Source organism: Megachile rotundata, chromosome 2 (genome assembly GCF_050947335.1).
Source record: "Megachile rotundata isolate GNS110a chromosome 2, iyMegRotu1, whole genome shotgun sequence".
Classification (NCBI taxonomy): Eukaryota; Metazoa; Arthropoda; class Insecta; order Hymenoptera; family Megachilidae; genus Megachile; species Megachile rotundata.
Genome location: NC_134984.1, coordinates 21,970,910 through 21,996,887, shown reverse-complemented (window position 1 = coordinate 21,996,887; position 25,978 = coordinate 21,970,910). Strand labels below are relative to the sequence as shown.

The following is a 25,978-nucleotide window of genomic DNA, read 5'->3' as shown; positions in this document are numbered from 1 at the left end:
AAGGCCATGATTTATCAAGGTTCTTCAAGGTAGATCAAGATTTATTTTACAAAACCTATTCTGAAAAATAACATTCATCTTAATAACATTAAGATTGCCATCACATTTTACTCGGAGTAATGTTTCGCTTGCTCTTGATGCTGCTTATGTTAATATATTGTGGCATGACGGACGTTTCTAGATTCGACGCTTCGTCAAGAGTAAGGGTGTACTTCAGATGTTCAAAGGCCACGTTCTGCAAACGATTGAGTAGGTCCGGATACGGCGATATGAATCGACGGAAATCATCTCGATGCAATAAGCAGATCTCGCAGGTCTCCACCGCGATAACTGTAGCGATTCTATGCTCGCTTTCCATCACCAGAGCGATTTCACCGAAGTAAGTACCGTCCTCCAAGTGACAAACCTTTCGAATTTCATTTAAGGAACCCAACGATTGAGAAACAGGAAATTGGTCGACGAGGTTTGTCGAGAATAATAATATCTATGTTACTTCTTTGCCCGTAGAGTTGTAGACTGCCACGGTGCCGGAAGAAATAAAGTACAAAGCCTCGCCACGCGTGCCAGCTTTAACGATTTCGTCGCCCGTCATGAAAATCTCGGAACGCAGTGCGCCGGTTAATTGTGCCATCACAGATTTCGGTAAATGATTAAATAGTTTCACGCTGCTGATCAGCCTCAAGTAATTATGCAGAATCAGTTCCTGGAAAAAGAATTGTTTTTCCTGTTAGAATGTCCGATTAGAATGTAGATATACTGCTGTACATATACGACAAAAATAGTCTACGTTATATTATAGCTTTCGTGGAATGTATTATAAATTGTTAAACCTCTCGCAAATAAGGTGAAACTTCGTTTATAATCTTTTTGTCCCTCTCGAAACCCCTCTTGTTACGATAGTGGTAAAATATTAATAAACGACGTTGCAAAAAGTACGGCAACTCCTTGTATCGCATGTATTCCTGCAACTGTTGTATTATCTTCAAATGACGCTTGATAGTTATATGAAACGTTGTAAGTAGTTGAAAGAACTGTGCTACGAAATGTTATTTGTTAGTTAAATATCTTAGAAAGATATCTAAAAAATTTAATTCTTATTCTATAATGTGGAATAAATATTTACTTAATAAATATATAATGCCAATGAATCCTAGAACTGTTAATATCAAGTTCAATATAATGTCTTCCCTCGTTTGCATGGTCGAATAATGAGTAGAGCGAACCATTGCGATAATTGCACGGTTCAGACATACCAAGTACTTCTTCACCGTCGTCGATTTCTTTATAAAATCCTGCGATCTAATCCAGGACCTGAATAATAAAAATCAAATGAAGTTGCTATCACGGGCTTCTACAAGAATTATAGTCGACTTACTTATCGCTTAGCGTGCCTAACTTTTCGACAGAAAGAGGGACATAATATTCCATACAAGCGGCCCAATGAACGCCTATTGTAACAACTATAGCCGTTTCTAGAATTTTATACACCTGGAAGCTTATTCTGTACACCTGAAATCATGAGCTCATTGCAATTCGTAAGATTTCTATCTTGTATCCTCTGTTTCTAACATTTGTTCTTATCTAATTTTTGGTTATAATCGTAGCGAACTAACGTCGTGAAGACGTCGAAAATAAACGATGATATTACGGACACGCAGGATCTTCATCATGTTGAACGTGGAACAATACCATACTGCGCTGGGTATAAGAAGATCAAATACTCCTATAGGTAATACTGTCAGAATATCTACCACGAAGAACCATCTTAAATATTTTCTGAAACAGCAAGAAATTTTAAATATTTTAGCGGTAAACTCTTAGCGGTAGGGTTTTCATAATTAATCATTGTTATGACTTCATTGGAAGCCATATAACGAGACTATATTTTAAACACACGCATAGCCACGCAATTAGTATTGGTGATCAAATTACCGTGATACTATTCTAGGATCAAGAACTACAGCTTTTGTCCCATAGTCGTAGTAACCCGTGAAGAACCACATTATTATATCGCATACGAATACTATGTTCATCGTGTCAGTAGGCAGATGCCACTGCTTGTATTTCTCGAAATAAAACGTGATGGAGAATGGAGTGATTAAAAGGGCGATAAACGTGAACAGCGTCATGAAGGATTCCCAGACGATTCTGTGTAAAGTAAACAAAAATTACAAATGGCTCATAATTCTGAGAATTCAATTTTCGTACAGAATAACATTCGATAAAAGTTAAAATTCACCTGAATGAACTGAAAGGATGTATCATGTAGGGGTGGGATTTCAAATGTCTAGAAATTTCATAATTTACCGCAGTTGTACTTTTTAAGCATAAACGCGCCAAAGGATGCTTTGGACATACAATTCTTTGCCTCAAAAACCAACGCTGCAACTTTGACCAAAGTGTATCCCCTTTTATTTGATCCATTAACTCGTCCCGTGCTATTGGCTGCTTACACTTGTGCTCGATCATTGGAACACGCTGCACGATATAAAAATCGATTTATATTTTGTCACTTTCTATTTGCAAATCGATATTATTTAAACTTGGAATTTAGGGCTATATATATAAAGTTAGTTTTGCTATCAAGTATTAACAATAGATAAATTTACCTCTGCACTTGGCGCTTCTGAAAAATGTGGTACATAAGCCATTAAATCCATTTTAGCGGCTTGTTTTGATGGATCAGCTGATCGATAGATCTGTCATCAGTGATGTAACAACATTATCGTTATGTCTGTACAATCACGTAATAAATAAACCATGTGGAAAGTGATGTATATTTTTTTCTCTAAATGTTATCTTGATAACATGTGATATGATATATTTATCAGTAGAATAATAATAACACGTCTGATTTCTTGTGAAATGTCAAAATATGACGCGATTAAACGAAGGGACAAACAATAAAGAAAGAAATTTAATTGCGTTAATTATGTTTTTATAAGATTTAATTCGTACGATGAATTAGATAATAATTTAAAAATGTTATTTATATCTGCGGCGTAATTTTAGTATGCGCATAAAGCACGTGACTATCGTAGAAACAGTCGTAACCTACTTGAACAATGGTCCGATCATAGATTGGACATTTTAAGTGAATCCACGAATTTAAATTCCAAACTTATAACTAACTATAATTATAACATTCGATAAAATAAGATTCTGCTACGCTATTTTGATATATTCTTAGTATGGCGCTAACGTTTGATAACAAAGATCGTACAAGTAACATGACAGAAACTGACAGTTTTCAGTTACCAATAGATGTGAGTTTTTTTTCGTTGTTATTTTTCATATCTGACTAGTTTTTTGTTAATGTTACAGTACTTTGCCTATACTTTTAACTGTATTAAAATGAATAAATGTATGGCAATCTTAAATGTTTTTAAAATTTTTTTTTACAAAAAGTTAATGTATTTATGATTTGCCAAATTCTTAGACATAGATCATTGACAGAATACTATTTGTTTTTGTCAGAAATATTTTGAAAAACAAAAAGTCATTAACTATATAATGTATTTTATGTGTAGGTAATTATACATATATTATCATATCTATCTACGTCAGATCGGATGTCTGCAGGACTAGTCAATCATGCATGGCGTGAAGCATCTCTTGCAATGAAGTTTGTGGATCAAGAAGTATTAGAGTTGGGTCGACCGTGTACAGATAATTTGAACCAAGTGATGGAGATATTGCAATCTTCTACACGACCATTCTATCACTTTGTTTTTAAAGAAGTGGAACTGAAAAGAAATATGCCGATTTGGGACCAGTATGGACCCACTATGAAAAGTCTTGTATTGGTATTATTAATTTTTATTATCAATAAAAAACTACATTATCAGATATTTATGTTTCTTAATTTATATATATTCATTTTCAGTTTTTTTGTGATTTAAGTGAAAAAGCACTCGTAGAAATATTTAAATGCTGCACTTCTTTAAAAATATTACGTATACATGCTTGTCGAGAATGTCTGATGTCTGGCAGACTTTTAGAGGATGAAAATGATGTGAAAGAACTTTCAGAAACGTTTAAAAATCTTCAAGAGCTTAGTCTTGGATATAATCGCGAATTGAGTGATGCTCTATTTAACAGACTTGTTGCTACCTGTCCAAATATAGAATCTTTAAGTCTCATGGGATGTCAAATATCTTTCCATTGTGGATTGTATAAAAAATTTTACCCTCAAAACATGTTACCTGATGCATCGCAATCAGTTCTAACATTTTTAAATGTGTTACATTACATCAGACAACAGGCATACAAATTGCAACGTTTAAGTTTGGGGTTCACATTAATCGATGGGACTGCATTGGCTACTTTGTCTGCTTTGGAAGGTTTAAAGCTTGAATCCTTAATGCTTCAAGGTTGTTATCAATTAACTGTTCAAGGAATCAAAGGACTGACTCAGTATCAGACTTACTTAAAAGTTCTTGACATTAGTTTTTGTGTGCGTATCACGGATGCTAGTCTACTTCATATCTGCAATAATTTGACAAAATTAGAAACACTCCGCATAAAAAGATGCCGCGCGGTAACCGACAGTGGGGTGAATTATATCCGGTTACTGAAAAACTTAAAAGAACTTGATATATCAGAAAATGAATTGCTTACTGGAAACTGCATTACATATGGAATTTGTTATAATTCAAATGATGAGGATATTCTAGAAAGGGTACCTGATGCAGAGGCAAATAATAGCTCTGAAAATGTTAAATTTGATGCAGTGGAAAAGACTGTACAAAAAAAAACATTACAAATGTTTTCAGCAAATGCATTAAATCTTCACGAAGAATCTATTGAATGTATATCTAAATGTTTCCCAAATTTAAAATTACTTGAACTTAATTATTGCTTTAGTGGTGTCACAAATAAAACAATTCAGGTGAGTGAAGATACCATTAATCTTTGCTTGGGTGTCATTAATATATCTTATATAAAAGAAATTTGGTCACAATTAGAAAAAATTTTTACAATATATACCTGATTATTTTCCTGAACTTTCAGGAATTACTAAAGCTTAAGAGAGTCGCTGTAAATCATAAGTTTATTTTTTATAGATGATATTCAAGGAGCTTGTACATTTGCAAACATTAAAAATAAGCCACTGTAATAAAGTCAGCGATGCCGGCTTAATGGGTATGGATGCTGGTAACAATGAATATGCTGAATCGGTTCAGGTTGTACATGAGCCAGAATTTACAGAATCCAGATTAAGAATCAGTTTACGATCAAGAGCCGAGGAAGAAATTGTACGCGATGCTAATCGCAAGCGAGAAGTAATGAAGCACTGTGAAAATGTTGTTAGGCCTGTAGATTCAAACGTATTTTCTGGTTTTTCTTTGAGTAGACTTAAATGCCTCAGAGAGCTTGATCTTTCTGGATGCAATAGAATTACAGATCTTAGTTTAAAACATGCATTTGCCTTTCCAGAATTGAAAATCTTGAATTTAAGTCAGTGCCAACAAGTAGGTATAAACCTGGTTCAACTATTCCATAAAATTAAAAGTATTTATTTTATATCAAACTTTTTTATACAGATAACACATGTGGGATTATATTTCTTATCTAAAAACAATCCAGTAATTGAAGATTTAAACTTAAATCAGTGTCACAATATATCAGATATTGGAATATCGTATCTTGCACAAAGGCTACACAGATTAAAACGGCTCATTATACAGGTATTTTTATGATTAAAAAACTAATAGCTGTGTGAAATTTATATTAATACATTTTCTTTACAGGAATGTTCCCAACTGACAGATCATACTCTTGATGCAATTAAATTGTATTGTAAAAGTCTTCATTATCTTGATACACGTTATTGTCGAGGAATGTCAGTGGCAGGGCTCGAAAGTTTAACACATTTGTATGTTGACTGGTTCAGACATATAGATCATATCGTCTCTTCAGAACATGAACTACCTCCACCACCTGCCCCGCCTTTACCTTCTTCTTTACGATAGAGACAACTTCAATACTACCTTTCGCATTTTAAGGACAGGGTAATGGAGAGCTAAAGTATTATTTTAGAAGTCATTTGTACATACATTACGTTTATAAGATTTAATTTAATAGGAGAAAAGACACGATAGTGATTTCTTTGTATCTCCTTTCCTAAAACGATTATAGGATTTCGTGAAAATGTGCGTGTAACGATAAATGAATTTATCATATTTGTAAGGTTACGAAAAAATCGAGCACAGAGCAAATAACTTTGATAAAATTTTTAATGTAACGATATTGAATATCGTTCACAAATTATACAAAGCTTAAAGCAACTATGTAGAAATGCTTATAACTATGTGTACTATACAGTAGAAGTCTAAAGAACTCTCATTTTGTATTATATTAGATATCTGACAACAGTTGTGATCTTTTGCTAATGCAATTGTTAGAAAAAATCGAAGATAATTAAACAAGTATGTTTGTAAAACATACAGCAACAATGTGATTTATAGCAAGTGCAATAAATGAGCCAATATATAATTGAAAAAATAAACAATTTTTAATTAGTTTTTAGACTATTATTAAATACTTTACAAATTTTATTCTGCTCTACGTTACAATGCAATGATTCATATTGTAAAATTCTGTATATATTTAAAGATTATCTCTGCATTTGACATTTACAATATAGTTAATAGCAAAAATGAAAATTAAAAATTTATGAAAATATGCAAATTAAGTTAAAAAATTAACAAATTATTTTTTATAGAAAACAGTTAAAATTAAAAATAATGAAAAAACTATTCAAACTTTTGTACATGGATTAATTCCACGCATAAAGTACAAAATTATGTTAGTTGTACCATTAAAATTCGTATCAGAGTATTTTTGTCAAAATACTGCCATTATTAGAGAAACAGAGTAAAATAAATATAACTTAACAATTATTTCACTGATAATGTCAGATGTGCTGCACGAAAACTTATAAAATATATTATAGCTAAATAATAATATCATTTAAAACTAAATATTTCTTTTGATAAATTACTAAATATATTGAAACAGATTACATATTTCATTAATTTCCTTTCAAAAATATAACATTCTCGAATTACGTATCGTTATCAAATATTTATTTGTGATGTACATACTTGTGTAAGGATAAACAACTTAAAGTAGGATATATAATAAGATTATATAAACAATGATCTAAATTTTATTCAAAAACAAACAAATTTAACAGTACTTTTAATGATAGTTAAAAATCTATTTGTATCGAATAATGTAGTGTCCACAAAGCCCGTACTTTTTAAAGATATCATCACGTATTTTGACAGAATAAAGTCAATTTCTCTTTGTAACGTGGTAAAATAAGAATATGGGTTTCAGATTTTTAAGATAGATGTAAATTAATAAAGGTAGCGAACCTCCTTTCAGTATTCTTCTTCAATGATATTTTACGTTTTATCTTCTAATTTTTTTATAAGTGCTATTTTATAATTAGTAGCAAAACACGCAATTTACAATCAGTGATCGTGAATTCTTGTTCATTCATTATTCGCTCGAACTTAATTCGAATCATTTTTGTACAAAATTCTTAATGTATCACAAAATCTGATATCTACAAGCAGTGTAGTATCAACTATACTTTTTTTTTGTACAAGATACATTATTTTGATTTTGTTGCAATCTAACTTGTGATGTGGTCTTCTATGAGCAAGTAAAAAACTAGATATGCCAATATGAAACTACTACTTTGAAATATTTAATTAATTTAAAAATGAAGTTATGCGAGGAAGTCATTTTATCAATTATTATTTTTCAATATTCTCAGAAAAGATAGTCCATAGAAGGCCCAATAACAGTTTGTTATAATAAACATTGAGGACAAAAAAGTTTTCTAAAATCTTTACATTCTATGCTTTAAATTAATGATAGACACTTAGTAGTTAGGCAATAAAATTAATGTTAATACAGAGATAAGTAATATAAATATAAGTTGGTTAAATCTATGAAACTATTAAGTGTGTTGAAATTAATTTCAAAATGGAAAAGAAAGTAAATTATATATGAACTGTATGGTTGACACTTCACTGTATATGGAATTGTATAACGTATACTAAGTTTTCTATGAATGTAATACATTGTCTTGGCAAATGAATATAAAAAGAATCTACTTATTACTAAATTAAAATAACAGTTTAACGTGACAAAGACACAATGTACCATTCTGATTATATTATCTTCTGATGTACACAAACTCAAATTGCCAATTTATATATTAAGGTTCAAGACTAAGATTCCAGTGTTTAATGCATGATCAGAACTGATATTTTTATTTAACTATCTACTGCAAAAAAATAAGTAATTAAAGAAACGCATAGCTTTTATCTTATAATTAAAATAAAAATAATATTAATCCCTTCTTTTTTACAAGGCAGAAGCATTTACATATTAAATTTAAAGATAAATATTTGAATTATATAAATACTTTAAACACCCGCTATAAAATCTAAAATCGTCGCTTAACTTTTCCGTTAATTACGTCTTTTTAGTTAACTTTTGCTTCATATTTATAATATTCATTAAAGGAGTTTGTTGAGCGATGATATTAAAATACCGAGACATAACTACGTAAAATTAAATAAGAAATTACCCTTTATAGAAAAATGTTTTATGCAACATAAAGGCAGTGATAGTCCTTGACAAAGGACACTGAAATCTTAGTTTATACTATGATTTTTTTGTCTCCGTTTAACCTTATACCACAGCGAAAAAAATTGTTACGAAAAATACAATGAGAAACATTAAACAAATTTCTTATCCTTAACACGCTGTTCTGTATGTATATTTACATATATATTTATGTATTTTCTTGTACGCGTCGCATCATATTATTGATTTATACTTTAATAAATACTGTGCTTTACACACATCATGTAAAAAATTGTTATTTTTTAGGTGATTGAATGTTTTTACGGAACATCCACCGTCTCTCTTTATTGATGCGACAATCGTGCGTGATTATATACAAAGTAGTGAAAACGTATCAAAAAATCATTCCTCTCTCTATGTATATTACAGTTCAGTCTTATTATCTGGCTCTCATTTATTTGGCCCATTGAGCAAGTTACTCCTCATATGGATATTGAGAAACTTCAAATTTACAAATGTTTGGCGATAGGGCCTTAGCACTGTATGAAATAAGTTTTGTTTCACTATCCTTTTCCATAACTTCTTTTGCTCCTACAATCTCCTTCAGAGCCACATAGTAAGACTTTATTGGATACGTTTTCACTAAAACTACTCTTACAAGAGCTTGGAATACGTTCAGCACGTACTTCTTAATGAATGTGAAGATAAATGTCTCTTCCAATCTAGATAACACGTTTGGTTCATTATGTTGTAACCTTCCTCTTCAAGGAATTTTAAGTAAACCTCTGTGCACACTTTAACTCAATTTCCCTTTCCATATACTAAATCTTTTTCACAGGGTTCATAGCATCATACCGCTAATTAAAACGTAGACATTACCAACGAGGTAATTATAAATCCAGCAGTCTTTCCTCCAAGGCTAAAATGAAAAAACAATTATATATACATATATATATTTATGACTCTTCTTATCCAAACACCTATTCTGATAGGTGTTAACGTAGTCATTTTTACTTGTATGGTAGATATTGAAAAAGTGTAATACCTCAATGGCAAAGTAATGATGCTTCTCTATAAATTTTCCTAAGTTCATTCTAAAGTATAGCTAATTTGTACTTTGTTTTCAGTACATTAGTTTAATAAAGAATAATTTTGTTAAATTAAATACGAATTAATAAAAGCAATAAAAAACTCATATTGTTAGTTCAAAAATAAAAAATCTATGCATAATTATATATTTTGTAAATAGAAAAAGTTGTTCTGTATAATACGGTTAAAATATGGCATATTAATTGCATCAATGAGAAATGAAATAATTTTATGATAATTTTTTAATGATCAAATCAACTGTTGATACTTTGATTTTAACAAAATATATATATATATTCGTACTTTTTGATAGTCGGCATTAAATTTTATATTAAAGCTTGTAGATCAAACAAAGTAATTAATAAATAAGAAACTTACATCTATTTATGCATACAATCACTGTACATTCAGGTGACCAGTAATATAAAAAGAATGAAATAATTTGTATGTATTTATTTTAGAACCATTCATTTGAGGCGTTTGTATAAATATAATCATTTTTAAATTTAATGGTCTTCAGAATAAAATAAACGAATGGAAGTTCTTTTTAGTAGTTCAGAACTTCTGTAGGAAACAAACTGTTTCAAATATACATTTTCTAACATAGAAAACAAAATACGTGATACATTGTGTACTAGAATAAAACTACACAATTTTTCTATAAAATCAAAATAATGAAATATTTATATTTAAGACAGTCGTAGAGGATTTAACGTAAATTTTATAAGTTATTACAATATTGCGACAACTTTGGTATGTATTTACAAATAAAAGAGAAAAGTAAATAATTGCTTTTTGTACAATGAGATATTTACAGATATACGAATATCGCTTATCGTTTTAAAAGAACGTCAAGCGTACAGATTCACTTTTATCATAAAAAATATAAAATTATTGTTCTAGCATTTCTTCCTTATTTCTGTACAATATCTTGATCTACAAGAACACCGGAGGTCTTAATGGAAATTTAATTGTATCAAATATCCATATACAATGATTCTTCTTTTTCAGAAGAATTTAATACAAAAAATACGAATTTCGTATATACTTTTCAAAAATTATTTACGTAGATGAAATTTGAGTAAAGAGAATACTCAAATCCCAAGTAAATACATAATGAGATCGTCAAAAATTACAAATAACAAGCGATACTTTTTTAACAATCTTCGATCAGCGTTTCAGCAATATTCGTTTAAAAAAGAAAACAACAAGTTTATAAATTTGCGAAGTGAATCAATAAATAAATAACATTTTATTTTTTAGTTATTTTACCGATACTTGTACTATAGCGCAGTCTCGCTATATGGCACCCATTTATATGATCCATTAAAAGAATTATGTCCCCTTTTTTTCATCTATCACCTTTTCAAATATTGAGCTTGCAAATTTCCAAAATTGACAAATATTCAAATGAATGAATTTTGAAGTTTTCAAGTTTGAAAATTTAGAATTCCCGAATTATACAGTCGGTTTATTGGTCAAATGCTGTATGAAAGGAGTTTCGTTTATATGGTCCGTTCGACACATTTTTCTACTTCAATAATCGTGTCTAAGGCCATATAACGAGACACCACCATAAATACTGTAAACAGAATACGAATCAGAATAACATTAATTCGTAAAAAGAAGGAAATACTGTAGCAATTAAATCTGATCAGTCTTTATAGCAGCAAATCCAGAGGATTTTATGCGCCCTGGAAGTATTTAGTTTTTATGTCTTCCATAAATGGACGGGATCATTTGATCGATCGCATATATCGAGACCGCATTCTCCTTCGATATAGGTACTTTTGTCAGTACATTACAAGCTCGTTGCTTATTTGGTCATCAAAATACACCGAGACAGAGATAGAGAGCATGCTCGTGATGATCCATTGAGAATAAAACATACTGAAACCAAAGCATTGGAGGCAACAGTGATCTGAACCTGCAAAAAAATCTATCCTAAGACTATTTCCTTTTTTGGAAAGAGATTGAACCTCGGAGAAGGACAATCCAGATGAAATAATAAAATCGTCAATGATAATACATCAACTAATTATCTTCTTGAAAGGTATACATTTTTATCGCAATCCAAGAACCATGACTACTTAATATAATAACAAAAAGAAAGAGTGCACATTAATGTTATGAAAAGCTTGTTTTCTGTTTCACGGCAGTACTTTTGGTTTAGCAAAAACGATTGATCGGTCATTAAATCTAACGTAAGGTCGTAGAACTCACCATAGGAATGAGACTTTATGATGAACTGTTTACATTAATTGATAAAGAATCGAGAAGCGAAGCTTTGCTATCCTCCAGATCCAGAGGATCCGAATTATAAAGACTTGTTGTAGCTGTATCACCTGTTGCACTGGTTACAGGAGATGTAGTGTTCAAAAAAATATCATCGTCGAAGTCTAATAGGTTCTGTGCAGGATTGTATGCCATAAGCTCTCCACCAGCTGATCCATTGATATTTTCGGAAACTGAAAAGAAAACAGTTCTCTTAGCAATAAATAAAGATATCAAGGGAAAAGATAGAGATATTAGGATTGGAAAAACTATGAATCAAAAGGTATAGAGATTCAGGGTGTTAGAAACATAATAGATCTTACCATTAACATGATCATCGTCTTCCTTTTCAGAATGTGGATTTAATTCAGGATTAACAGGCATACCGAATGACATTGGATCATCCGCTCCAAATAACTGTAAATTTTTGATTATGTAATAAATGCAAAATTTTGTACAAATGTTACCATAACACTTACCCCAAGAAGTGTATTCGCGTCGATACTGTATCCTTCAGCTCGTAGAATTTCGCGAAGGTTTTCCAATTCTGTTTGCATTGTTTCAAGATGATTATCCATTTCCTCCCTACAGACAATTATTCAAAGTAGATCATTATGTACAAAAAACTATAACTTATCCACACAACTTTATCCATATTTTATAGATGAACATGGAAAACGTAGCAAATAGTCCTTTCAATATTCATCCTGAAACGTACAATCTTTCTATTTGTTTAAATCGTAGCAAATTTGTTTCAGTTATATTGTCACTTTTTGTTGTTTCTTATGGAAAAAGTAAATAATTTACTATTGTATTTGATCCTGTTGTCTACATACTCAATCTTTTTTTATGTCCAAAGATAAATACTGACTTAATACAACAACGAATATATTACTTAAATGTTCAATGATAGGAGTTCTAAACATATCATAAAGGATCATGTACTTAAAGTGGGAACCCGTTTCCCTTCTTTACAATGACTCTACATGTAACAATAAATTACAACAACGTATTGATATGTTTAATAAAAAACCGATTGTAAATTAAACGACTGTACAGTCAGTGTATCTGAGAAATTGACAAGATTGAGATCGTGTTCTTAGCACTGTGTGCTATTAGCAAGATAACTGACAACGTTGCAGTAAACGATTTTAAAAATCAAATTCTATGTTGAAGAAAATGTTCAAACCAAATTGACCTTGGAAATCAGCGAAGACTAAATATTAAGAATAGTACCCAAATTTTTTAAGAGATTATGTAACTGAAGGGATATAATAACAGTTAAGATCATAAATATCAAATGTATATGTGAGTATTAGATAAAAATAGTATATCGCGTTTCAAAAATTTAACTTACAACTTCACTGATTACAGAGAAAAATTATTCTGAAGAAAATAAATAATACCAATATTTTGTTCATTTTAATACGTTAGATATTAAAAATTGAACGTATTTTATATTTATAAAAGTTGTTTTCATTCAGAATAAAATTGACTGAAATCAAGAAAAGTTGAATTCAAATTTTTGGAATTCTTTCTAAATTCATGTTAAGATCAATAAATTATTGTGATAATTTTGAAAATATTAAAAGAGTATACCAAACGATCCATATTCTTCAGGCTCTATGGAATATCGTGAAATTCCTAGATCAAAGGCAACCATTTAGAGATCTAATAACAAGATGTCACATATTATTAGTAAAATAATGAATCTATTAATTAAGGTTTGACTTAAAATCTCTCAAATTGTAATACAAATAGAGAAATTGGTTAATTCCCACCTCTGTTCTCTGATTAAGAATTTCCGTTACAGATAAGTGGAATGTGCTGTACTGAACATTTTCTACCCATGATCTGTATTGAACTTACATTGATCCTAACCTGTAACTAGAATCAGACATGCCAGAGGGAACGACGCAACTCAAAGATAAATGTTTTGAATTGCTTGTGCCCGCTCCGTTGCAGTTGACATTCTCCTTCTCCATACTTTTATCAACTTCATTTGTAACTGAATCTTTTTGAACATCCTGTTCAGTGTTACCATCTGCTTTATTGAACTGATTCAAGGTGTTCTCGTTCCCATTAACTCCAGAATTGCTGTTGTTCTCATTGTTATATTCCACATTTTCGTTGTCCACAACATCCTCGTCGACGATTTCTGGTACTATTAAAATATCCTCCAATTTCACCAAAGCAGAATCACTATCCTGAACATCTTCCTCCATATCAGCAGAAGTTTCTAAGTCGAGCTCTTGCTCTGCATCAGTTGTTTTATTCATATTAGCTGCCATAGCTGCAAGTTTTGAGCTACGCACTGTTGCCACAGGTACTGGTTTAGAGACTGGTTTATTTTCCAATAAAGCAATGGTCACTGGGGAATCTTCTAATGGCATTTCAAGTAAATGTGTTTCTTCCCTAAAAAAGTGAGACAAGCAGTTGCCAATCTTCGTTATCTTGAGTTAGATCATTGCTGTGCCATAATCTGTTTTTTAACCACATTCTTCACTACGATTTTGATCGATGGAAGTATTGCAAGAGCATACATAGATAAATTTAAAGCACTATACAAGAACATGCCTTGAAATATATAGTGAAATTACTCTTGTTATAACGTTAACAAATTTAGAAAATGTGATAATACAAATTCTTATAAGCAAGCAACAAATTGAAAAAGAAAATATAGTGGGATTATGCACATGTGTAAAACACATATTGATGGAACTTAAGAAAGTTAAAGAGTAACAAATACTTTTATGCTCATAAAATGAAATATTAATTAAATAAGTAGTCATTTCTAAGTTTGCTCTGACAAAACTTAATGTTAATAGTAACATTACTCATCAAAGATATTCATTACAAGCATATTCCTTTTTTATATTTCACTGTTCACGTTATTATTTCTAAACCTGAACACATTTTAACTTTTTAATGGTCAATTTAGTTTGATAGTCATAGACGCTATTTACAAATTATGCAACAAATATAAATTTATTACAAACACCATGTAAAAAGCAATAATCATGCATGGAATAAATTTTAAAGTATTTATAAAATATATCTTGTAACTAAACTCTATGATATAAGAAGTATATGTACGAATTTTATGCAGTAAATTAATATTTCATGCATGTTCGTTTTAATCTGTATCAGAAATATAAATGAAATTTGTAATATATTTTGATTAAAACAGATCAACTATATTAACAAAGAATATATATCAATAAACATACTCAGAGGCATAAGTGAAACATAAATTGTAAAGTAATAATGTTGGCTAATGTGAAATGAACGAGCGAATGAAAAAATTGTATGAAAAATAGTGTTTCAAATAATTATGAATAATTTAACCAAGGATTAACAAAACTTCTCTTATGAAAGTACCAAGTTACATGAACGAAATTTTCAATACTTTAACTTTCTTCTATAATCTATCTCAATACAGCAGAATTACAATTAACATAAAAATTTCAAAAGCAACTACTACAGATAGTTGGAAAGATGGGTAGATTAGGAGAAAGTCATCTTAGTAATAACTGTATAAATGAAAAATGCATCTAAAACAAGATATAGTTATCGCAATATTGCCGAATGTTCATGCAAAAAAATGAAACCAAGCAAAATTGCGATACTGTATAAAATAATCTTTAAAGAAGTATGAACACCAACACCAAATGACGACAAGAGAAAAATGTTAACCTCGGTTCCTCTCCATTCTCCGTTGATGGGATCAAAATTTTGACAGGCACCTTGTTTTTCCTCCTGGTAATATTTAAATTGCAATGATATGAGTATCACTGAGAACGAATTCGTATTAAAAAATATGAAAAAATTCCGTTTTCTGAATAAGTAGCTCATCATATGATAAATGTACGTGCAGCTTACTTTTAGTACCGACATAAAATAGGTGAAGTTACTTTAATATGACACAATTTAAAAGATATAAATTTATGCCCCTGTGTTTTTTTCATTAAAGCATAAATAGAGTTCAATTTTAATCACATTAAATTAATTATTTATTACATTCCATGCATGGGGAATAATTGGAATGTGTAAAGAAGTATGTTATAATTTGTTTCTTTTTAAAGCTATCCTAACCAGAGTGAAAGAAGCAAAATGAAAACACAAAAGTATTTCTTTGTAAAATAATTGAGTGTTCAAATTTCGTTGCGTTTGTCATGCAAAACTCCACATTATCATTCCAAAATGGAAAGATTGTACATGAACTAGCTGTATATATATTTTGTTTAAATTAGTAATTCTGCAATAAAAGTTGTGTTATGATAATTTACTTGAACTTACTTCTTTTTACCCTTATTTCCACGTTTCTTTTTTGCATCTATTTCTTGTGGATTAACCAGTCGTATATTATCTTGTAGTTGAAGAGAATTATCAACCAAATGTACAGTTTCTATATGGTTGTCTTCCATTATTGATGTATTGTTATGTTCTGGACTTTCAATTGATGGATTTGAATGTCCTTCTAACATCCTAAATATAAAGAAAAATGCTTATTACACATAATTTTCCCCGCAAATATATAAATGGTAATATACAATTTAAAAAGCAACATACTCTGCAACAATATACTCTGAATCTAAATCAGGTTCTGATGCATCAAGCTCATGAATTACAGGACCAGCAGGCGATGCTTCCGGCTAGAAATAAAATGTATTTTATTTATAACAAAAGTTTGTATTTAGAAACCACTTTGTAAAACGTAAAATTAGTACTTTTGATAATTTAGCTTGTTTGCTTCGTTGGCGGTTAGAATCATCAATCATTAATGGATATCTTCGTTTAACCGAGAGACCACCGCTTCTTGAGGGCTGAACTAAAGTAACTAGGAAATGTATAAGCTTGTTAACAATCTGCTGTTGTTTAAGATGCTTCTGTCTAAGCATTGCTAGCTCTCTCCATAATGCTTCATTCTCTCTTTTCATAGCTCCAAGTCTTGAATCTAAATGTTCCTGACGACCTCTCATACTTCTTACTTCAGTTAGCATCTTATTCATTAATTCTGGTTTGATGGGAGTAAGAGTTGGATCTTGTCCTTTACTTGATGCAATCTAAGCAAATTACACAATTATAAGTTGCTTGCATAGATATGTCTGATTCTTATAAAATTATTACTTACTTTTCTTTTAATATGTTCTACAAGATATGGATGTCCTTTACAAAAGAATTGATGCGCAAACTCCATCTCATCTCTATCGCATTTTAAACCTCCCAATTCCACAGAAACTTTCTTATGAAAACCATCTGTAATACATAAGTATGTTATATGTAATAACACATGCAATTATATTACATTAATTTATTGAGTGTTAAAGTTTATATCATTACTTACACATATTTAATTGACGAACAAAACTGGCCATATTATTGTGTTTATAGTAATGTGGTAATAATTCTCTGGCAAACTGTGCCTGATTTCGAATAAAAAAACTTCTTCCATTCTAAAATTAATAAATTCATAATTTTATGTATCAATATGAACCCTTCATGATAAAAACATGTTGCATCAGATAACAAATACTTTAAATGTAAGTATTGTATTATTATATAATAATATTAACTTTCATAAATCTCTATTTATTATGTATAATAAAACATTTCTATCGGAAATTCAAAAATGACAATGTTTTGTAATTAGTAAAATTAATTGAGCGCTTAGACGAATGAATATCTAGATAATCACATTATTGTAGCATTTATCAATACTTAAAATAATGAATGGTTTATCCTAATCTTAAACAACTTTACAATGTTTAATATTTTTTTCATTTGTTTTCATTTATAAGATCTCTTTATTAAAAAATTTACATATATTCTGCAAAATGCAAAGAAGTAATATAGAAACATATTACAAATATTAGTTAAAATAATACTTTGTTCGATATTTTATATCACAGAAACCCGTGATTATTATTAAAATAACGTGTACAAAATAGACTCCTGATATTTGACAGCAAAATATATGATTCATTAAAATAATGCATTACATGTAATGATACAAGTAAGCACGGAATAAATTACAGCAACGTCGAGTACATGCAAAATATAGGTTGTGTATGTAAAAATGTATACTACGGAGGTCAACGTTTAGCTAACGTTTGATTTGTTCGCTTGCACAACGTGAGTATTACGACTGAGTTATCGTTGTAATAGAAACAATTATTGAAGGTACATATTTGAATCATCGGCGTTTTGTATAGTAAAATTAAAAACCTACAAGTAAATAACAAAATAAAAGTACTTACGGGTGACCAACAAATAAGGTCGTCGGTTTCAGGATCTTCTACCAGCTTCCAAAGTTTGGCAAGAAAAGCCGGTACACTCGTACCTAACTCCGGAATTGTATGCATCTCAACGTGAACAATGTAATTTTAATATGTTATAATTGCTCAGTTTTTAAACTTAATCTTTCACGAAAAAATCTTCACATCTCACGACAATGGCTGGCCGCTGACGATGTTATTCTGCTACTACGAATGTGTGTATGTAGTACTTACAGGTGGAGGAAGAGGGGAAACTATACTCTGTTCAGCAAGAGATCATACTCATCATACGACGAGTTTTCAATCGTTCTGCGCACATCAGCTTTATGCGCAGCAGCAACCCACATGCGCACTTATGACATTCCTAATACTAAGCATATATACTCAGCGACATAAATTTCCAAATCCTCAAATTCCCAAATTCTCAAATTTTTAACTTCTCAAATATTCAGATATTTAAATTTTTTAATTCTCCAACTCACAAGTTTTTAAATTTTCAAATTTTAAATTTAACATGTTTCCAAATTTGGTCACGTCAGATGTCTTTTTCGGCCATCCATATACTTTGTCCACCTTGTAGATGACGACCAAAGTAGAAAACGCACGGTAGTGAGGCAACACCAAGTGGTGGGAAACTTATTGAAGTTAGTCGCGTTGCGCAGATTGAGTATGATCTTCTGTTGAACGAATAATACTTTAATGAACAAAAATGCCGCTTTCCATTTATGTCTGTGCGGCATATATACATCACTATTGGTTCAAAGCAATTGGTGCTTTCTTTCGGACCAGGGTATTTACCCAATTGGCATCCTATAAATTTGACAGAATTGTTAAGCTGTATTTCCAAATTACGAATATAGAAGGTCAAAAATATATTCGAATGCAGGAATGGTTTTTTAAAAAACGAATCAAACTGTATTGCATAATTTTATACTTCTTGCAACGTTTGTTTATTTCACAGGGATATAAAAATAGAATATGTGAATCATATGTAGAGTATACATAAATATATGAACGTAATATAGAAACAGAAAGAGAACGTTGCATAAAAGCTCTTTCTGTCCTTGTTTAATCACATGTGCGCACATATTCATTTGCCGATATTGTACAAGACTGAAAATTTTTACAGATGCATGTATAAAAAGCTCATAATTTATTACAAATATGATCCGACATTAAAAAATTAATGCTGCTTATAAGATATAAGAATATCAAGATACAAAATTATTTTTTAAGCGTTTATATTTATTTTTACACAAAAAATGATTAATACTGTAGCATATTTGTACATATTTTTTATATGCAATTTCATTAACAATATATTTTGCATTTATATAAAGTATATTAAAAATTAAAAATTAATATTATACTATTAACATTAATCATTATACAAAACAAAACTTATAATTATTAAAATGTTTAAGTTTTTGTTTTAACAAATTAACATATATACATAAAAATCTGTATAATTTACATAAAAAGTTAATAATTCTCTTCTTAACTAATTATAACAAAATATAATAAAGTTGCATAATATTCGTACACTGTATACAAACTTATCAAAATTAATATAAGTACATAACATCACATAATTTTTTGATTATTAATAGATTAACAATATTAATTTAAAATTATAACGACGTAACATAAAACCCTAAGTAGTCCAAACATGAATACATATAGTTGTTGTGGAATATGTATTAAATTATAATATTAATAGTTAACTAGTTCCTAAGTAACACTAAATGACCAAAACTTTAATTGTAAAGTATGATTTTCACTCATCTAATCATCAGTTGTAATAAATTATAAAGTAAATTATATTTATCTTTTTCCATGTCCAATTTACTGTGCATAAAGAATTAAAAAAAGAGGAATGCGTAAAAATATATAAAATATAATGAAAATTACATTTATAAGTAGCAAATACTTGAGAAATATTAATGGCACTTTGCATACTTTATGGATTATTTGCACTATTGTTTTGATTACAAATACATGTGAGAATACCTGCAGTAGTAGTCTTGCTTCATTAAAAATCAATTAAAATATAGTTACCTACAAAAAATCTTCTGTAGATGTTACTGTAGCTTCTATAAGTAAACCAAAATCTAATTCGGCTAAACTAGCTGAAACATGAAAGTTATGATTACAACCAGTTACAAAATTATTAATTTTAACATACCTTTTGCTGTAAGCAGATTAAGGAATGTATCTAATGGAGATAAACGATCTGCAGATGGAAATGCTGCTAAACCTGCACATAATTTTTTGTATGAGATATTATATTACGTTGCTTCTACAATTTATTCAATATTATTTTTACCATTGTGATGATTCTTTTGCTGTAATGTTCTTCCGCGATTTTGACACACTTCACCAGACAAAATATTAGCAGCGTGTTCACGAGCTCGTAACATGAAACTTACAGGGTGCAACCATTGGTTTAGAAGTCTTTTAGCTCGTGATCTCGGTAACAAAGACAGTAACGTTAGTTTACGTATAACATTTTCTTTTGTATCACTAATATCTGTAGAAAAAATAAGATAAATATGAAACAAAAATCACATACAGTTTAAAGAAATTTAAAGAATTTAAAGAAATACATGTACCAGCCATAATAATTTTACTGACATCGACTTGTAATTCAAATACTGATCGTTGTACATACTGTAAAAACATTGAATATTTTAAAGTCCTATATCCAAGGTACGTGAAAAATGATGTAAATCCTTGTGGTGCTGGAAATGCTATGCTTTCTATTGCACGTCTATATCGCTCTAATAATACAAATAACAACCACCGTCGTATTTCGTCCAATTGATCACTGAAAGTATAAATAATTTAAATTCAATTGCAATTTATTAATAATTTTATTCAAATAACTCAAAACTTACACGAGGATAAAACCACGTTCTTGTTCCATTCTCGGCTCCACACTGGCAGCTCGACATAACATTTGACAAAGGATTCGTGAAGTTTCCAATTGAGCTGCTACATATCTGGTTGCCATAGCATGAACATGCAGCGGAGTACACGATCCTTGAACATGCGTTATTGATGTTGGTGTACCATGTTTTAACAAGTACATAGATAATTCTCGTAAATTTACAGATACAATGTGTTCTTGTTTGGAAGCAGTACAACTTTCTGTTTCATTAAATGGCAAACCTGAATCAAGCAATTTACTGTTTCGACTACTTGTTAAATCTCCAAGTGATACTGTAGCTACAACTAATCTGCAATAATACGTGTTAAAATAAGTTAAGAACTTGTATAAATTAGTCTATACAAAGATTAGGTAATTTAATTAGTTCACATATCTGACAAAAAACATGCAACTTCTCAAATTGTTAACAAAGAAAGTAGTTAAATACAAAACAAAAAACGTTAATGTACATTGAAGAGATTTTTAATTATATAAGACAATATTACCCTCCACTTGGAGACATTGGAGTACTGGATCTGGATAGTGCTTCAGGCTGATAACATGCTAAAGAAACTAACAATTTCTCTGCAATTTTACTCGGTTTAAATCTTGCTTTATCTCCATTATTTTTACTTAGTTGATCCCATAATTTAGTCCATAAATCGCTACGATAAGGAATTAATCTTTGTTGAGGTGAAAGTAACATTACTGATGTATTCCAGAGTTTTTCATGACTCAATGTTATATTTAAATCATTCACTTTAATTTCAAAACTTGTATATTCTTCCATAGTTGTAACAGGTAACAATGCTAATAAAGGTACAGCATCTGCTAATAAATTCTTTTGTACTAAAGCATATGAACCACCAATAAGAATTTCTTGCATGTATCGCACAATTTCCAAGGATCTAGGTTTCTCTGCAATTGTGCATACTAATTCTGAAATAATATCCAGATCATTTCTATGACAAAGAAAATAATGCAGTATTCCCAAGCGTACTTCGATCGAAGTTTCTTTACGAAATACTTCAGTGAGAAAATCAGGAGAGATTGTTAATTGTACTAAATCCAACGTAGGTAAGTCTATTGTTAATATGTTGACATTAAAATTAGATGTATTATTTCCTTCCACAGAGGTTGAATCATATTTCTTTTTGCCTCCTTTATTGTTATTTTCAAGTTCAAGTAGTGGTACTAAATAAGAGCTATAAGATGGAAGAACAGTCAGAGGACCACATAATATATGGCAACATGGTTCATGATTTGTTCCAATTTCAAGAAGATGAGTAAATAAACCTTGCACAAGAACAATAATGTAATGATGTCCATATATAGCAAACGTCGGACGTATGAGTTTAGCCTGAGACCATGGTATGCCTGGTATTACACAATGGATTACACAACTATGATGAAGAAGCGTTACAGAGTATGCAAAGTGCACTGTGTTAGATTCACTCAACGAGTTAAGTACATGCTGTTGTGGTTTTACTGGACGATACAAATAGTGATGACAAACACAGACCATTCCTTTGGAATCAGAAATGACAATAAGATCTAAGGAGCAATCGTGTACTCTCAAAGGTATCACATCATCTTCATAAGTTCCACACTTAGAAGAAGTTGATAACTGAGGCAAATTTAGTGGTATGTTCAACTACAACAAAAAACAACATGTTTAAATACATTAAAATTATTATTATAGTGCTGTATGTTACATACCACTGTTTCATGTGGTAACTCAGTATGAAACTGAAGACCACTAAGTGTGGGATTAGTCCTCACAGATTTGTTCTCCTTTGTATCTTCATCTTCAGAAACTAAACTCACTGGAATTCGCCTATGATGTATATGATACAAAACTTGATTTATCATATCCCATTGTGCCCAAATAAATTCTTTAACCAATGACTCAGATTTTAATTCTTGTATCGTTTGAAAATCTGTTGTAGATGTATCAAACAATATGGTATATATTATAATACCTGTAAGAATGTACAATTAAATTTACAATAAATAATAAGAAAGAATATTGAAGAATAACTTTAGCAATTTCTCACATTCTTGATGTATTAACAATAAGAATTTGTCCCATTTCCCATGTTCTTTTTCTTTATACAAGAATTGAATTCGTACTTGCTTAGACCTTTTTGCATCTAAATTATGGATTTTCACTTCTTTTCCTTTTAATTCAATTATATATGCTTCGTACATCTCAATTTCAGTTGACATACTTTGATCTTTTTCTTCCTCAGATTCAACATTGTTGTCTGTACTAACTTTTTGTTTTATCACATATCCAAGAACAGTTTTACTCTGATTTATCGTTGCTTGCACAATGTTTAATACTTCTGAGAATTGGTGCAATACCTATGGGATGTTGTTAACAATTTTAGTTACATATATTCTATTGAAAAAGACAAATAAATATTTTCAAACATTGTACATACTTGTAGTTTGTCATTAATCCGGTCGTAATGGCCTATAACAGTATATGATGTGCTCACACCGTCTTCTATAATTTCCTCTGTCCACCCAACTAACAACGATCCATCTCTTTCCTGTCCTAACAATTTCCATTGTTCTGCTAAAAATTGAAATTTGATTTTATAAAAATTCACTTGCACTCGTTTAACAAATATCAATATAATAATACATTAGTAGTATGCAATCTCTTTAAAGTTTAATGACATTAATAAATATGTAATTCAAAACAAATTATAAATACCCGAATGCGCCTTTTCTGGTAAAAGTAAGCATAATTTAACAGCAAGATTTTCTAACATATCTCCTTATAAATTGCTCCTTATAAATAATGATTAAAGACACGTCGATCTAAAACATATGATCGTTTTTAGTTTAATGGTTATGATATATTATTTATAAATTTTTTGACAACATTAGATGGTATCGTCTGCTAGGGGTTTCACTCATGTTGACGGGATCATTGACGAAATGCCAAATAGTCCTCCATATGTAGTATATTTCTATGTTGCATTCTTCTGTACCGATTCAGAGTGAGATAACTGGCGGTCTGAAAAGTTTCCGACCTCAACGTGAAGATAGCACCACTCGTCGATAAAAGCTAGTGAATATAGTTACAAAAATTTTATGAAAAAATGTCTTGTATCTTTGTTAGGTCGGAAACTTTTCAGACCACCCTCATATATGCTTCGAACCAAACATTTTCGTAAAAAAAAAAATGCAGAACAAATGAAATTACAATTTAATTCGTAGCTATTAGCTCGATATCGTTTTCTAAAGTTCATTTTTATAAAAATGTTTAGAAAACGATACCGATTACCAGGTCACACCACGTGGAGGTTGCTACGATAGTGACCCGCCCTAACTCCAAGTCCCTACCACCCTCCAATTGCAATACCTCATTTATCGGAAGGATAAATGAGTTCTGACTCTACTTAGCTCATAGGCTCGCACATACAAGTTCTTTACCACAAAATTGCAAAGAACTTGTACCACACGCACACACATACATTAACTTAATACTAATTGGATGGGGCCCCATACACATACGCTTAACTTATTCTAAACGCCGCACGGTACCTCTTATTCTAAGATTGCACTCGAATAATCGATGACGAATTCAAAAAGCAAAGGGAAGAAAGTTAGAAGAACTTTCTATTGAAAGCAAAGAAAGTTAGAAGAACTTTCTGACAAAAAGAAAAGAAAGTTAGAAGAACTTTCTGTGAAAAGAGGGAATCAGTATTTTTCGCCAAGTGAACCTCGCCTTCCATGGGTCAAAGGGTAGTCCATAGTGGCTTACGTGAACCACGAGACAGAGATGAACCGAAAATACTGGCAAGAACGAGTGACACATCCGCGGAGGGTCTCCCATTTCTCCCCGCTTGCGTTTGAAGCAAGTCTGACCGCAGAGAGGAGACCCCTGCCGTGAGGCGGCAGATCGAGATGGTTCATCAATCGATCGGCCCCGCAGAGATGTGTCCCTGGCGCTACACCAGCACTTGCAGCTCACCTCTGCCGCGTGTTCACAGCGCTATGAACCCCCAATGATCCACTTGGGTTCGGAACGATTGACAAAAAATAATTGAGTATACTACAAGCTAACGCGTACTAAGTTTGAGAATTGAGAAGACGAGTGCAAGTTAGAATAAGAGGCACTTACAGGGACCCACCCGCCCGCCCACGAGCACACTTTACTTAAAACTAACGTATACATAAAATTAACTTAAAACTAACGCACGCATCCCTCGAAGATCCTTCGATGATTCCTCGATGATCGATGTCTTCAATCTTCGCGTATACGCATTTCATACATGTACTCATTCACACTACAATGTGTTACAATAGACGCAACTTAAAATTAACTTAAAATTACTTAAAACTAGTTGATGAAGTCCCTCGAAGGAAGTCTTCAGTGATGACTTATTCATTATCTATACAATAATTGGGGGTAACAATAAAAAAAGAAATAGAGGAGTACATGCAAGATTAGAAACGTTATAATGTTTAGGCGTGCACAATTCATGCTACCATGCACAATTCATGCTACCATGCAAAATGCATGCTAACATTTTCGGAGTAGAAGTGAAATAAGACACGAGGCGACTCGATAAAAATACGCTAATAAAATACAATAGATTTGGGAAATATATAATTACTGAAAATTTTAACCTGTAACATAAAAATATAATTAAGACATATATGAAACATTTCCTAATTAAAATAAAAACCTGAAACATTTAAATGAAATTAAGACAAAAATGAATTATTAAAATAAAAACCTGAAACATCTAAATGAAATTAAGACAAAAATGAA

At 30.7% G+C, this 25,978-nt stretch overlaps 4 protein-coding genes across 12 annotated transcripts; 1 reads left to right on the top strand and 3 right to left on the bottom strand.

Moving 5' to 3' along the window:
* Positions 1-20: 20 nt before the first annotated feature.
* On the bottom strand, positions 21-2,747 carry LOC100884081 (potassium/sodium hyperpolarization-activated cyclic nucleotide-gated channel 1). Of its 2 annotated transcripts, none has more exons than XM_076529105.1 (9): positions 2,610-2,747; positions 2,240-2,478; positions 1,933-2,148; positions 1,653-1,776; positions 1,376-1,509; positions 1,124-1,311; positions 831-1,036; positions 494-703; positions 21-406 (listed from the first exon to the last, which is right to left on the bottom strand). In XM_076529105.1, the coding sequence occupies exons 1-9, from the start codon at positions 2,658-2,660 to the stop codon at positions 101-103; spliced, it is 1,674 nt and encodes a 557-aa protein (XP_076385220.1). In that variant the 5' UTR covers positions 2,661-2,747; the 3' UTR covers positions 21-100. The 2 variants fall into 2 exon arrangements, with proteins under 2 accessions (XP_076385220.1, XP_012148961.2); XM_012293571.2 differs by having other exon boundaries at positions 1,614-1,776; positions 2,610-2,693.
* On the top strand, positions 1,614-8,788 carry LOC100883969 (uncharacterized). 3 transcript variants are annotated; one of them, XM_012293574.2, is made up of 6 exons: positions 1,614-1,729; positions 3,531-3,806; positions 3,887-4,891; positions 5,067-5,474; positions 5,547-5,690; positions 5,754-8,788. In XM_012293574.2, exons 2-6 carry the CDS (start codon positions 3,573-3,575, stop codon positions 5,973-5,975), a joined length of 2,013 nt encoding a protein of 670 aa, XP_012148964.1. In that variant the 5' UTR covers positions 1,614-1,729; positions 3,531-3,572; the 3' UTR covers positions 5,976-8,788. The 3 variants fall into 3 exon arrangements, with proteins under 3 accessions (XP_012148964.1, XP_003706983.1, XP_076385215.1); XM_003706935.3 differs by lacking the exon at positions 1,614-1,729 and adding an exon at positions 3,129-3,266; XM_076529100.1 differs by lacking the exon at positions 1,614-1,729 and adding an exon at positions 3,347-3,364.
* Positions 8,789-9,020: 232 nt separating this feature from the next.
* On the bottom strand, positions 9,021-18,553 carry LOC100874674 (Heat shock factor). Of its 5 annotated transcripts, none has more exons than XM_076529102.1 (12): positions 18,237-18,546; positions 17,324-17,432; positions 17,111-17,235; positions 16,707-17,042; positions 16,549-16,631; positions 16,276-16,464; positions 15,673-15,735; positions 13,846-14,391; positions 12,456-12,561; positions 12,300-12,393; positions 11,926-12,170; positions 9,021-9,532 (listed from the first exon to the last, which is right to left on the bottom strand). In XM_076529102.1, the coding sequence occupies exons 1-11, from the start codon at positions 18,339-18,341 to the stop codon at positions 11,941-11,943; spliced, it is 1,986 nt and encodes a 661-aa protein (XP_076385217.1). In that variant the 5' UTR covers positions 18,342-18,546; the 3' UTR covers positions 9,021-9,532; positions 11,926-11,940. The 5 variants fall into 5 exon arrangements, with proteins under 5 accessions (XP_076385217.1, XP_076385216.1, XP_076385218.1 ...); XM_076529101.1 differs by lacking the exon at positions 9,021-9,532 and adding an exon at positions 10,442-11,629; XM_076529103.1 differs by lacking the exon at positions 9,021-9,532 and adding an exon at positions 10,442-11,629 and having other exon boundaries at positions 13,858-14,391.
* Positions 18,554-19,177: 624 nt separating this feature from the next.
* pigeon (gamma-secretase activating protein pigeon) lies at positions 19,178-24,503 on the bottom strand. Of its 2 annotated transcripts, XM_003706767.3 has the most exons (10): positions 23,909-24,500; positions 23,631-23,767; positions 23,241-23,550; positions 22,903-23,165; positions 21,690-22,837; positions 21,152-21,493; positions 20,867-21,081; positions 20,581-20,784; positions 20,440-20,511; positions 19,178-20,383 (listed from the first exon to the last, which is right to left on the bottom strand). In XM_003706767.3, exons 1-10 carry the CDS (start codon positions 23,964-23,966, stop codon positions 20,313-20,315), a joined length of 2,820 nt encoding a protein of 939 aa, XP_003706815.1. In that variant the 5' UTR covers positions 23,967-24,500; the 3' UTR covers positions 19,178-20,312. The 2 variants fall into 2 exon arrangements, with proteins under 2 accessions (XP_003706815.1, XP_012148949.1); XM_012293559.2 differs by lacking the exons at positions 19,178-20,383; positions 20,440-20,511 and having other exon boundaries at positions 20,648-20,784; positions 20,926-21,081; positions 23,909-24,503.
* Positions 24,504-25,978: the final 1,475 nt, after the last annotated feature.